At 46.8% G+C, this 14122-nt stretch overlaps 1 protein-coding gene across 4 annotated transcripts in view; it reads left to right on the top strand.

Annotated features, from left to right (window-relative positions):
- The window catches only part of FAM13A (family with sequence similarity 13 member A), a 2868510-nt gene that overhangs the window by 1153356 nt on the left and 1701032 nt on the right, over positions 1–14122 (top strand). For all 4 annotated transcript variants that reach the window (XM_069630746.1, XM_069630744.1, XM_069630745.1 and 1 more), the window contains one exon: positions 11560–11628. In XM_069630746.1, the coding sequence (XP_069486847.1) occupies positions 11560–11628 (69 nt within the window). The remainder of the gene's footprint in view (positions 1–11559; positions 11629–14122) is intronic.

The following is a 14122-nucleotide window of genomic DNA, read 5'->3' as shown; positions in this document are numbered from 1 at the left end:
AAAGGGACTATCAAGGGGAACCCTCCTCACCACAATAGACTTACCTGATTTTACCGCCGGAGGTATTACTCCCCGAGACTTCATACTTTCTCTCAGCGCCTGAATAAGGGAGAAAGCAGCAGGTTACATATTGACATTATTTATCGCTCTGTTTTGGAAATACAAATCCTTATCAGAATATTACCAGTTGCCCCGAGGAACTCTTCACTAGGGTCATGCTGCAGTCCGCAACGAATTGGACAAGAGTGAAAGTCAGGCATTTGAACTCTTACGAACTACATACTTTTCAGAGTCAATATTGTTCTGGAACTCACCAATTCCTTCGAGCTAGTGAAGCAACTGATTATCAACGCGCCTCTGCGCTCAATGCAGGATGGAGAGCTCATCTTTTCAAACCATCAGGTGAGACTATCAGATGGGACATTCAAAGGTGATCCGTGGGGAGAACAGCGGGGGTGGGGGGATTTACACTCAACTCCACGGGTGGTTAATTCCCTTTCTCCATTTGCAGAAGAATATTCCTACGGGCCAAGCAAACGAAGCTAGGTGGGCCAGTCCAGTCTGCCATCTCGGCCCTTCGCGTCACGTTGGTGGAGACCGCAGCTGCCCAGTTCAGATCGACGCCTCTGTGGGAGCCAGGTGAGCGTAACACCTTTCCAAAAGACTTCCTATCTTATTTTTGTACAGCGTGAAGGCACGCATAGGTTTAGAGACAGATAGACTTTTATTTTGTACTATTAGACGACAACGGCCATTAGAAACATTAGTTAAGGGAACAATCCCTTTAGAATTAGGGCCAGTCAGGCATTCCACCACCCCAGGAACCTTAGTAAATAAAGGTTTAAAACCAATGTCTCGCTTCATACCATGCTTGTCTCACACCAGGTACTTGTGGATCTGTGTAAAAATATTTAATAAACCACTGCGAAAGATGGCTAAAGTGGGAAGGCACCGCCCCCCCAGACCCAACGAGCACCATTGAGTGCCAGCCGCTGGCCACATCCGCTGGCCACACTTCGGATGCTCAAAGCTAGACAACACTCAACTCTTATTCGTAGCTTTCACCGCCATACAGCAAAAGCCGAAAGGCCAGATCCTCAGCAGGATGCGTTGGCCCAGCAGGAGTGCCTGTTGGTTGAAGGCTGGTCGTAACAACCAAGTTTTGTTCTACTAGGGGGGGAGAGGGGTGGACACCAAAAGGGGCACGTACTGTCAAGACAGGGCCCAACACAACCAACGACCGCCCACAAGGGCAGGAGGAACAGAGAGCACAACAGCACCCACCAGCCGCACCCAGACCGTCCCCAAATGGGTATACCTAAAAAGAATCTGACCATGATCATCTGGAATGTCCAGGGTCTAAACTCCCCCAGGAAACGGAAGTCCGTGGAACACTGCCTAGTTCAACTGGAAGCAGATGTAGTCTGCCTACAAGAAACCCACCTCCTATCCGCAGACGAGCGACGTATTAGATACCAAAGATTCCCCAAAAGTTATTTTGCATCCTCTGGACAGAAGAGAGGAGGGGTGGCGATTTTGCTCAGCCAGTCAGCAGCACTGTCAAAGGTCACAATCAAGCGGGACCCCGAGGGAAGGTACCTACTCATCAGGGGCCTCTTGGTCGAACTCCCAATAACTATCATAGTGATCTATTGCCCAAATGAAGCCCAGGAGCGCTTCCTGCGCAGAACTCTCCCAGTGATAACATCCTTCACAGAACGCAAGCTGCTAATCGGCAGTGACTTCAACCTCACCCCGGACCCAGTCACGGACAAAACCCTACCACCCACTGGAATAGACTTCCCGAAGGCACTAGGGTTCGCAGAATTTCTGAGAGAGACAGGAACGGTTGATGCCTGGAGGCTAGCAAATGACAAAGCCAGTGACTACACTTTCTTCTCACATGTGCACAGGGGCCTCTCCAGAATAGACCTCCTACTCATATCAACCGCACTGTTCCCCTGCATCGCAGATATCCACATAGGGCTAAGGGTAATCTCCAACCACGCCCCAGTAATCGCACAACTCCAGACAGAGGGCCTACCAACGCTGAAGCAGAGGACCTGGAAGCTGCAAGACTATATCCTTGTGGATATAGCAGACAGCCAGGAACTAGCGGAAGCACTAACCAACTACTTCACGGAAAACGTAGGCAAGGAACCCACGGCGGCTACAGCATGGGATGCCATGAAGTCGGTGATCCAAGGAGTAGCCATGAACTGCTCATCGGCACACAAGCACAGACACCAGCGCGAACGAGAAAAACTGGAATTGGTGGTGGCACAGGAAGAGGCAAACCACAAAAAACGCCAATCAACAAAATCATGGAACGAGCTGCGCAAAATGAAAGTAATCTTGGAAATGCACCTAGTGGATTGAACAGCCCGAGCGTTAACATACACAAAACAATATTACTACCTGAATAGCAACAAAGCCACCGCCTACTTGCGCACAAGCTCAAGAAAGTGCACACCAGAAACAACATCACAGTCCTACGTGACCAAGACGGGATCCCCCACGGCTCGGACCCTGAAAATCTATCCATCATGACCGAGCACCACAGAAACATAATGTCAGGGAAGCCCACAGAGGTGGCAGCGCACACATCCTATCTGCGAACGGTTCCGGGGCTGCCCCGCCATCCGCAGATTGACACCCAGGAGGACCCCATTTCTCTGGAAGCGGTATCGGAAGTGATCCGCTCAATGAAGAACACAACCCTCGACCCCGTCGGACTACCAGCACCATTCTACAAGAAATACAATCACATCCTGCCCCCCCCCCCATTTAGCCTCGCTTTTCAACTCCTTCCTGGAGACAGGTTCCATCACCCCCTCCATGGAGGAATCAATCACGATCCTGATTCCGAAGCCAGGCGCAAATCCAAAACTCTGCTCGTCATACCGCCCCATCACCTTGATGAATGTGGACTCCAAAATCTTCTCTAAGCTATTAGCACGCAGGCTCACCAGGCTCCTCCCGGATCTCATCCACCCGGACCAAACAGGCTTCATCCCTGGTCGTAATACCATGGACAATACCAGGCGTACCTTAAATATAATCGAGATGGCCAACGGAACGGGAGGGGAACTGGCAGTAGTGTCTCTCAACGCACACAAGGCATTTGATATGCTGGACTGGGTCTGCATAGGAGAGACTCTGCAGCACTACAGTTTTGGCCCGAAGTTTCGAAAGGGGACAATGGCATACTATCAACCCCCAACCACAAATCTGAGAATCAATGGAGTCACGTCCCCCAGGATCAAAATCACAAGAGGCACCCGCCAGGGTTGCCCCCTGTCACCTCTTATCTTCGCCTTGTCAATGGAACCGTTCGCCACCAGGATCCGACAGAACACTGTAATCCAAGGACTCAAATTCCAGAGCAACATTTATACAGCGGCCCTGTACGCCGATGACGTGCCGCTGACGCTATCACAGCCAGGCACATCCCTAGCGGTGCTCTGGGAAGAGCTGAACAGCTTCAAAATGGCATCCGGATTCTCGATCAACTTTAATTAAATCCATAGCATTGGGCATTAATATCCCAAAAACAACATTGGACTCGCTATCAGCTAGCCTTCCGATCCCATGGGCCAGATCCCACTTAAACTATCTAGGTGTCCGCCTACCCAAGCTAGCAGAACGCACCTATAAATTAAACTTCCCACCCCTGCTAAAAGACCCGCAATCGGACATGGCCTGCTGGCAAGATCAAGAAATATCCTGGCTGGGCAGGATCACAACACTCAAACTGAACCTGATCCCCAGACTGATCTATCACTGCCAAGCCCTCCCAGTAGCAATCCCCAAAAAAGCCAAGCAGAAACTTCAAGCAAATATGCTAAAATTCGTCTGGGGGGGCAAGAAACCCAGAGGAACGAGGAGGGTCTTGCTCAGGAGCCCGGGTCAGGTGGCTTGGGAGTCCCCGAGGTCGAGAGGTACTGCCTAGCTGCCCAGCTCTCTGCGGCATTTAGGTGGCATCCAGGCACCGACAGAACCCGCTGGCTGAAACTGGAGGAGGACTGGAGCCAATACTCGCTAGAATAACTCCCACACATCACATGGCCCAAGCTTGCCACAGGCGCCAGACCCTTATCAACCACTAGGAACACAGTAGACAGCTGGAAGCAGACAGCCAGGAGGTAGAAATGCTCGAGTACGGCAGGCCCGCTCACTTCGGTTTGGGAGAACCCAGACTTCACCCCAGGTCAGGGGCAAAATGCCTTCTCCAGATGGAAGGCGGGAGGTCTGAACCACGTGGCAGACTTTTACGAGGGGCACACCCTACTCATGTTCGAGGACTTCAAAAGGAAGTTCCAGGTTCCAGAGAGCGAGAGGTTCCGCTGCGCCCAACTCCGGCACTGGTTGTCCCATGACACAATCAGGACGCATGGGCACAAAGAACTCACTGCACTGGAACGCACACTTTTGGCAACCCCACCCAAGGGGAAGATCTCAACCCTGTACAAGCTACTGGACAAGACAGACCCTGGATCCAAGGAACCCTATATGAGACGGTGGGAGAGAGATCTGGGCAAGGAACTAGATATGACCAGCTGGGACCGCATCTGGACAAGAACCCACAAGGCCTCCAAATGCGTGGTGAACAAAGAGGGAGCCATAAAGGTGTGCTACAGGTGGTACATGACCCCGGAGACGCTGCATAAATGCAACCCCGCCATACCGCCACACTGCTGGAGAGGCTGCGGAGAGACGGGAATGCTGTTTCACCTCCTCTGGACATGCCCGAAAGCGGAAAGATTCTGGAGGGAGGTCCTGCAACAAATCCGACAGATCACAGGCCTGACGATGCCGAGGGACCCAGGCATCATCCTACTGGGAGACGAACAGTTCCCAATGACTGGTAACCTAGTGGATCTCTGCACAAACCTATTAATGGCAGCTAAAATCTCAATCACCAGGCTGTGGAAACGTCCGGAGGGCCCAGCGATCCCGATGTGGTGGGCAAAGTGGTGGGATGTCCTTGCAGCCGAAACAATCACTGCCACCCTCCTGGGTAACAGGAACAAGTTTCATATCATCTGGGACCCCTTCTTTGACTTTGTGCAGAGATTTCCGTGCGTGGCCAGACAACCACCAGCGCTCTGCTGGCTGACTAAAATGGACTAACAGACTACTTGCCCTCTCGGGCCATAGATACGGTGGTCGAACCAACCACAAACTAAAGCCCTGCAACGCTTATTTGAATCAACTGCAACCACCCCCCGGACCACCCCGAAATACCCCCCCCCATGTTTACTTTTGCCTCAGTGGAGGTTATGTTAATTTTGGTTATGTTATTCAGTAGCAACATTTCACAAAGCCTGATAAAGCGTTTGTTATTGTTAAAATGCCAATAAAAAGTCATGTTGAAAAAAAAAACACAGCAAATTTGAAAATACTAAATTTGTTTTTTCTTTTACCCCACGTCACTGCATATGTATGCAGGGGGAGACCCCATTGCACCCCTCCCCCCCCAATAACCCTTTCTGATATATCTAGTGATGTCGTGACTGCTTCCCTGGAGAGAACCGCCCCGTATGTGGCCAGGGAAAGGCAGATGCTACTTGACTATGATCCTGGGGGTGGCTGTCTGGGGGAGGACCACATCGGCGGAGATAAACCCCATGGGAGTGGATTAGACTTGCTGGATAGAACAGGTTATCACTTTTTTCCCTTGAGTCCTTAAACTCCTTTACCTTCTCAATTCTGCAGGACATACTATAATGTTGGAATAAAACATCCAGCTATGACTAATAGTAAAGTGCATGCCTATCCCCAGTTGACTGATAACTCTTTGATATTCTCATAGGAAATTAACTGACAGTACTGAGACGAGGAGGAGGAGTGGAGCAAAGAAGATTGATGGAGCCGGAGGCGTGCGCTAGTTGTTGCGAGGCTCTGACAGGTGCCGGCAGATTTAAATATGGCACACCTGAGAGGGAGAAAAAGGTTATTCCTACCGACACAGGTCGGGAAACCTGGAGGAAGCAGACAGCTATGGGGAACTTAACGGCTCGAGGAAACGTTCAAGAAAACCCTACAGAAAGAGGAACCCTGTGTGGGCATGGGGAACGAAGGATGAGCAAATACCCTTAAAACGCCACGGGAACCATACTGCAGGAGAGACATCAACCACACGCAAGGACCAGCAACAGATGAGAGGAGCAGGCAGAGAAGCAGCAAGACTGGCAGACGCTGCAGCTGCCTTGTTCTGATGCCGTTTGGAAGGCTGGGAAGGAGTGGACTGCGGAATGCCATGCAGGGGAGAGACATGGCGTGCAGAGAAGCGAAACCGGGAGAAGTTTGCTGCATCTGTCAAATGCAGCTGGAGCTGCTGTGTGCCAGTGGAGAGAAGGCGGAAGCAGAGTGGCTTGCAGAACCCACTGTTAGCGAGCAGGCCGAAAGCAAAGCTGTAGGTGAAATATGAGGAACACTGAGGCAGCCACAGAAGACCTGTGAGCCCGGGGAGAGTGAAAATGTTACCGTGGCACTTCAGGGTGAATGCCGCTGTGATGAATCCTATGGATCTCTCACTAACCCCCTGCCTAAAGTCTCCTCCCAGGTGGCCAGGGAAAGCCAGACGCTTCCTGATCCTGACCTTGGGGGTGGTGTACTGTGGGAGGATCACCTAGGAGGAGACAAAGGCCCAGGGTGGTGAGGAGATCCCATCAGGTGAGACACTGTATTTGTCCTTTAAAAGGGAGAACCTTTTAAAATTGCCAAAACGGGTAATGACCTATTGTCATTATGATGTATCTGAGCCACATATAAGATCTGTGGTTATGGACACAAATGACAAAAAACGAACAAACATTAAGTATAGAAAGACCATTTGAGGCACTTTAGGATAAAGATCCTCCTTAGGGAATTTAAAAATGTTGCCTTAAATAAACTGCCTTCCTCTTTAACAACTAATTCTGATGGTTCATCTCTAAACAATTTTAAAGGAAATAAATCTACCCTTAAAATCAAGAAGTTAACAAAAATAACTTATTTTGTTGTTTGACTCCAAGTCACATAATCCTATAAGTACTGGAATGAGGAAGAGGGCTGAAAGAGTAATGCTTTAGTAGTAGTCAGGCAATTAAATCTGATAACCCACACCTGAGGGAAGCTCAGAGGCTTAAAAGGCGACCTCAGGTGCAGGCAATTAGGAGGAGCTGGAACTGTGGCTTGAGTGTATGAAGTAGAAGGAAAAAGACAGTGTTGGCAATACAGGCAAAAGCAGGATAACCAAAGGGACGCTGGGACTACGATGCAGCAAATTTCACCTACTTGTCCTGTGAGGGTCCTGTTCCCTCAAACTCTTATTTGCAGAGGCTGCACAGCGGTAGAGTGCAGGAAGGCTACCTTTCCCCATGTGAGCCTAATTGCTGAGCTTGCGGAGCAGGAAGCGTGTCGAAGAATGTGGCGATAAGTTGTTGTGAAACCTTGAGTCTAAGGAGCGAGAGGAGCTCCTTAATTTAGTGGCCGGATCTGAGACGCTTTCAGCGAGGAAGGGTGTGGGTCCCAAGTGAAGCCAGAAGTCGTAGAAGTTGTCCAGCACAGGGAAAAAGGAACACAGAATCCAGTAAGTTTAACCAGACGGTTCTGTTTCCTAGCACGAACACTGCCAGCAACAGTATCCAGCTAATTAAATCACTTGCGTATGAGAAAAAGTGAAGTGAAGTTGATCGTTAAGTGTTTGACAATGAACACTTGAACTGTAGCGCTTGCGTGTGACCAAGCATTCTTCCTTTCACTTGCTTGAAGAGGAAACGTGGTTAAACTTTATTGTTGAACTTCTTTCTATGTTTTTATAAGATTGAAGTAGTCACATGTGAATTATTATGATTTCCGAAAAAGGAATAACTTCTTAATCTTTGCTGAAGCAGTCATCCATTGTGTTAATAGGCGTTAAGTGTTTACACTTTATTCCAAGTGGGAGAAAGCAAGCATTACCCAAGCCAAGAGCAAACAAGATATTTCCCCAATTATGACTAAAACCAGCCTGTCCCAGTGACAAAGAACGGTCGCAGCCTTACTGTGAGCCAAATAGAATATCAGCATTGCCTAAGACCAGGATGTACAATCATTGCCTGAAGCCAAGGAAATGCCAACAAAGCTTCTGGGTAATTATTCTGGCTAACAGAAGGCGGAGGGATAAAGGCAAGGGGGAAAGGAAACTTGCTACCTTAACTGTTCTTTAAAGTGGATGCAACCTTCATTGTCAAAGCCATTAGGGAGAAGAGAGACGGCAGTTCTAGGTTGTTGAAGACAGGCAAGAAAGGCAAAGAGGTTGCCCCTTGGGAAAAGTACAGTTCAGAGGAAGAGAGCCTCGTCTACTTGAAGGTGTTGAAGTACCCAAAGGTGAATCTTGTCATAATTGAAGGTGAAATACTATGAGGCAGAGGCGTAGACCCTTATGATGATCTCTTGTAGAAGTTGTCTAAAATTAGAAGTTGTTGGAGTGGAAGTAGAAGTGCTGTAAAGCTATCCTGACAAAGATCCCTACTGTGACTTCTAATCTTGTAAAGAGAGACATATTTAAGTGTTAACCAAGAACTGTGCTTCATTAACATTTGCAGAAATTAGATTTACTTTAATCTAACAATGGTGTTTTTTTTATTTTTTTGATCAACTGGGAGTTGTGGCAAAAACACCATACCTGGAAATAACATTGATACTATTTGATGAAGTGGAAAATCTTTATTTCACCAAGAAGAGAAGCTTTTCTGTTTGAACTTTGGTCAACAAAACTATACTATAACATTGAAGGAGTTGAGAACTAAACTGAGACTGTTAAAAATACAAATTCCCTTGTTCCCTTTTTGTTGAACATTGAACTGAATAACCTTGCAACCTGGGTAAGGGGAGTTCACCCAGGCTACCAAGAGAGACTGAATATTTTTGTCGATTTTACTATGAATTGCCATACATTTCTTTATATATTTGTTGTTTAGGACTGAGGGCTAGATATCCTATGTTGGAGTGTTTTTCTTTAGTTTTGATAGGCAGGGAAATCCTGGCAGAGTAGAGATAGTAAGGCATTTGATAACATGTACGCTTTAATAAAAAGGCATATTTTGACAAATCATCCAAAAGTTGTTCGCCTCTCATTTCTGACCACTCACTCCGCGTACGATACACAGTGCATGAGATCCCAAGAGAAGGATGCGAAACAGTTGATAGCAATTTGAACATTGTTACGAGTCTAATTAAAGAGGGTATAGTTGATACCAATACACATATTGTGAAGAGTTCAAGGAAGGACAGTGAAACTGATACAAACATTTTTAAGGGCCACATTGTTGAGAGAAAGCAAGAGAAGTACAACTGACACGGACCTTGTTAAGAAACGGTCGGGGACCCAGCATATGAAAAGGATTGCTTTCTGGATACAACATAGAGTGAATGAAAGGTGGAAAAGCCCTGGCAGGGTAGTGAACCAGGCCCTGTGGAAAAGCCCTGCCCAGAAAGTGAACCAGGCAATGTGCGAGTATGGCACCCTCACCCAATTAAGAAATTGTAACACCCTTTGACAGGTGAGTAAGCCAGGGGCAAGAAGACGAGAAACAAGGGATTTCATTCCCAATCTGAAATTGTCAAACACTAGAAAAGGGAGGACCCATACCCCTTTTTTAAAGCCAAGTTATAAAGTTGCAATACCCTGGCAGGAGAGTCTGTCTTTTCCCTTTCCCTGGTGTATGGTCCATAGGGTCAATACCCCTCGGTGAAGTTGTGAAAACAGTAACAAGAGAGTTGTATATGCTTCAAGGTGGTTCAAGGGAAAGGGATTCCCCCTTAAACAAAACCTTCAAGAGAACTGTGTGTATTCAAGAGAATTGTGCTTTCAAGTGAATTGTGTGCTTTGAAGAAATTCAAGGGAAGAGCATTTCCCCCTTGAACAAAGCTGGAACTTTAACAAAGTGACATTTGGACCACTAGAGGAAATCTAGGGGAAAGGAAGACTCTCTTCCTAGTGGAACTCTATTCTTTTTTTGTTTTGCTGCAACATAGAACTTTATGTTTATGTAAAACCCCACATTATATTCATTTTTAGCATACAAGGGTCAGGATTTTGGACAAAGGACGCTTTAACATCCTGACACGGATGTTTCTTTGTTTTTTTTAAGGAAACCTCTCTTAGAATAAGGGAAAGGTAGGATTTCTCCAACCTCTTTTTCTTTTTACCAAATATGTCTGTAACCCACACTTAAGATGCCACTGTGTCCAAGTCTTACTCTTGATCCCTTATACCCCCCACATTTACTATCAATGCAGTGAAATGGGTCTTTAAAAGTTCTGTATTTTCCAATTAGCAGTGTTGGTCTGCAATATTTTGTAGTAATACCGTACTTGTGGGGGCCAAAACCAATCACCCACTTTGACTTCCAAGAATGACACCCTGAATGGGGCAGGCTAACATGGACAGATACATTGGACTTCCCAGTCCCATGGCCGTACCGTGGCAGGTCGATGCCAGCAAAGTGAGCGTGGCTTTATCCCGCTGTCTCTAACTTCACATTACACATCACTGCCTCGGTTGGGAAGACACGGCCAGATTGGGCAGGGAAAGAGGCCCAATCCCAGGATGGAGGCAAGAAGGAATTATAAATTAACAATAGGAAGCATAAAGTGTGAATTATGAGGGTGTGGTCGGAGGAGGAGGTGTATGCTCAAGAGACCAGCAGGAGGAAGGAAGGAGTGGTGCAGTGTAGAGGTGATTTTGGAAGGTAGTGAGGTATTGACTAGCGAGTGAAAGTGCTACTGCTGTATTGAGGGCATGTGCGGGTTTGGGTGGCAAGTGTGGTTAGAAAGATTAGTGTGAGGAGTGGTTGTGAAGCGAATGGTACAGGATGAAGGGTTGGCATTTGAGTAGTTGGAAGGAGGATGTAGTAGTACTGTGTACTACTACATGTACTACTACTGTGTACTACTACATATGTAGAGGAGGAAGTGGTAGCTGGGAGGAGGGAGTGTTATCGGGAAGGAGTGAGTTATAGCATCAATAAAAAGGTTTGAAAAAATATAACCTGATGCATGGTTTTAGCACTCTTACAATAGCAATTCTGTGTGCATTTTATTTTCTGTCAATTCTGATTTTAAATTATTAGCACAGGGCCAGATGTCTAGCACAGTATTTAAAGTAGGTAAAGTTGTGTCTTTCACCAATATTGAAAAATTGTGTAATTTCATCTACATATGGTTTATTATTGGTGTTTTTCCAAGTGTAATAGTAGCAAACTCTGCCAGTATTGCTTCCTAATGCCTAATCTGTATAGTCATCCCAGCTATAACAATTGCGTGCTGGATTCGACTTGATTATGAAATGCCAGACTAAGGTTTTGCAGTGGCATACCCCCAGAATTCCTCAGAGCTTGAGGTGCCGGAAATGGTTGTCTCATTTTCCTCAAGTGATCTTACTCTATGAACATATTTACACACTCACTTGTTTGAAAGATCACTAGCAGCCACTACATAAGGCCAAATTGCAGCAAAGTGCATTTTGTTCTGGTATTTTCTCATTTATCTGGAACATAGCCTCATATTTGTTCCTTGGTCTGTTTGTAGGTTGCTTCTGAACATCAGCCCGCTCCTGAGGTTGAAAAGGCTGCTCCAATACCATCACCAAGATGCAAGGTAAGATCAATGCACCTTCTTTATTTACCTATCCCCATTCTTTATGGCTGGTAGCATAGCATGAGTATGTTTGGCATGTCATTCATGAATACAAAATATTTGGGAGTAGGGCATACTAGTTGAATAGTCAAATTTCAGGATGCTTGGAAGTCAAACGTACTCATTCATGGTATCTAATGGACTCTTTCCAATCCCAGATCCCCCATCTTTGATGTCTATCTCCCAGTGCAGCTGTTTCCGCTGCCAGTGGGGCACGGCGTGGCTTGGCGCCTGCCTCTGTGCACTCAGTGTCTGACATGAGGTTGGAAACAGTATAAAAAGAGGCTCTGCAAACTCAGTACCTTTTTCCACACGCTCTAGTCGCTTTAGGAACACTGCTCTTGCACTTCATTCGATTTCTCGAATTTTTCACTTCCGTCTTCGTATTCGCCGCAATGCCAAATCCGCTCGACATGATGGCATCCTGTATCTTCATTGTGCCATACGCCAGACTAAACAAGCGCCCAATACAAGAGTGGTTAGCAAAAGTGACCTCAAGCAGAGGGAGTCTGGGACGATCTAGTGGAAGTTTCTCACACACTGGCATTGACTTTAAAATGGTGCAAAATGGGGTTCTGGGAGTCTCTCTACCAGCCTCAGTCACGGGGGAGTCCAGATTTTTTAGCTCACTATCCCTTTCACAGAAGAGAACTATCCACAACATATCAGTCTTTGTCCTGCCCAGTCCAGCACCAAAATCCTAGGCAGTTCTCTTCTGAATAAGATTACCAACAGCAACCCCAGACATGTGTTTCGGCCTGGCTGGGCCTCATCAGTGAGGTGGAGCTGCGCCTCTCTAAGAACAGTGAGCACAGGGTCCACGTCTGGATTACCCTAGTAACTTAGGGTGAGACCCAAAGTTACTTTTTAATATGCAAAACAGGGGTGTCAAAATGGTGGACAAAAGAAAACATGTTAAAAGGGACAATGTTTGTCAACCCACCACATCACCTTACGATCGCTAACAGGGTGGGGAACCCATTCCCTGATCTGTACAGCGCAGGAAACATGGTCTCTTCCACTAACAAAAAAGCACATAAATGTTGTGGAATTTCTAGCGGTATACAGAAGACTGCATGCAGTCCAACAACTGCTTGAAGTGGAAAATGTGCTAATTACAACAGACAGTACAGCAACCATGTTTCGCATCAACAAACGGGGTAGAACACACACCCCGAGATTGTCCATATTCATGCAGACGATTCGGAGGTGGTGCCTACTGTGCCAAATCGAGGGAATTCATCCTTTCTCCCCAAGTTGGAGAACCCCCCCCCATCCCCCGATGAGGCTAGGGAGGCGAGCCCGATCTGCAACGCCCTCCCAAGTGGTAGAGGCAAGTGGGACCTCATTTGGAGACATTCCGCCTTAGGGGACAAGGACTCGCGTTCCTGTGAGGAAATCCCTTGACCAGTAAACATGTTGGCATATATAGGTCTGTCAAACCCTGTTAACACTCAGGACGGGACGAAGAAGAAGATAACTGATGCTATTATTCCAAAGAAATAGAAACTGTTTCTTTAAGGAAAAAAGTGAACAATCAGCTGAGACGAGTGGATTGAAAGAGTAACACTTGTCAAGTACGAGTTGGAAAGGGAGATGAAAAGCGAGAGAGGAAGGCATCTCGAAGCAGGGGAGGTTCCCTGGTAACGTGAACCTGGGAAGAGGCGAAGCCGCAGGAGGACACAGGGCACGTGAAATCCAAATCTGCTGGGAAGCAGCACAGGGAATGCTGAGAAGCCAGCATAACCGAGAGCCTGAGAATAGACGAGCCGAATGGGGCTTGAGAATTGGTGCTGGGGTGACCGCGAGAGAATCGTGGTCGGCAGCCGACCTGTGCAACTATGCTGATACTGCCACAGGGAAGCTGCAACAAATGGAGCGGCTCCTCGTTGAGACTTGAATAACCAACAGGAAAGGAACAATGAGCATATGCGAGAAGATGCTGAGGAAGTCAGCTCAATAGTGCAGCTGAGAAACAAAACTTTCGCCCAACCCGTAAGATCCCTGATGACGTTTCCTGGTGAGACATTTATCTGGTGAAGATAAATCTATTGAATTTTGTGTGTGATAAGGCAAGGAGAGCAATACCACTCTCTGAAGGAGAATTGATTTGTAGGGGAATATCCTTGTTGAATGTAAACTATGACAGTCTCAGAAATATTTCCATTCTCTTCCCCTTCAAGGATTGATATAGTGCTCTGATATCCTTGTTGAAACAGAACTGTGCAAATACAAGAAAAATAATAATTATGATCCCAAAAAGGGAGTTGAAGGAGAGTGAGAAAAGCTCAACGTCATCATTAATGAACTTAATTATTTTGAAAGAAAGACACAGATACCAGAAGGAAGGAATAGTTAATTATTTTTCCTGGAAGGAAAGAAAGATAAAACATGTGTCCCAAGTAAAAGAATGGGGCCTAAGAAAGTATGAAGAGCTGAAGACCAAAGTGGTCTT

The sequence above is a fragment of the Ambystoma mexicanum genome, chromosome 6q, assembly GCF_040938575.1.
Source record: "Ambystoma mexicanum isolate Mex_15411 chromosome 6q, UKY_AmexF1_1, whole genome shotgun sequence".
Classification (NCBI taxonomy): Eukaryota; Metazoa; Chordata; class Amphibia; order Caudata; family Ambystomatidae; genus Ambystoma; species Ambystoma mexicanum.
This window is presented reverse-complemented; position numbering and strand designations above follow the sequence as displayed.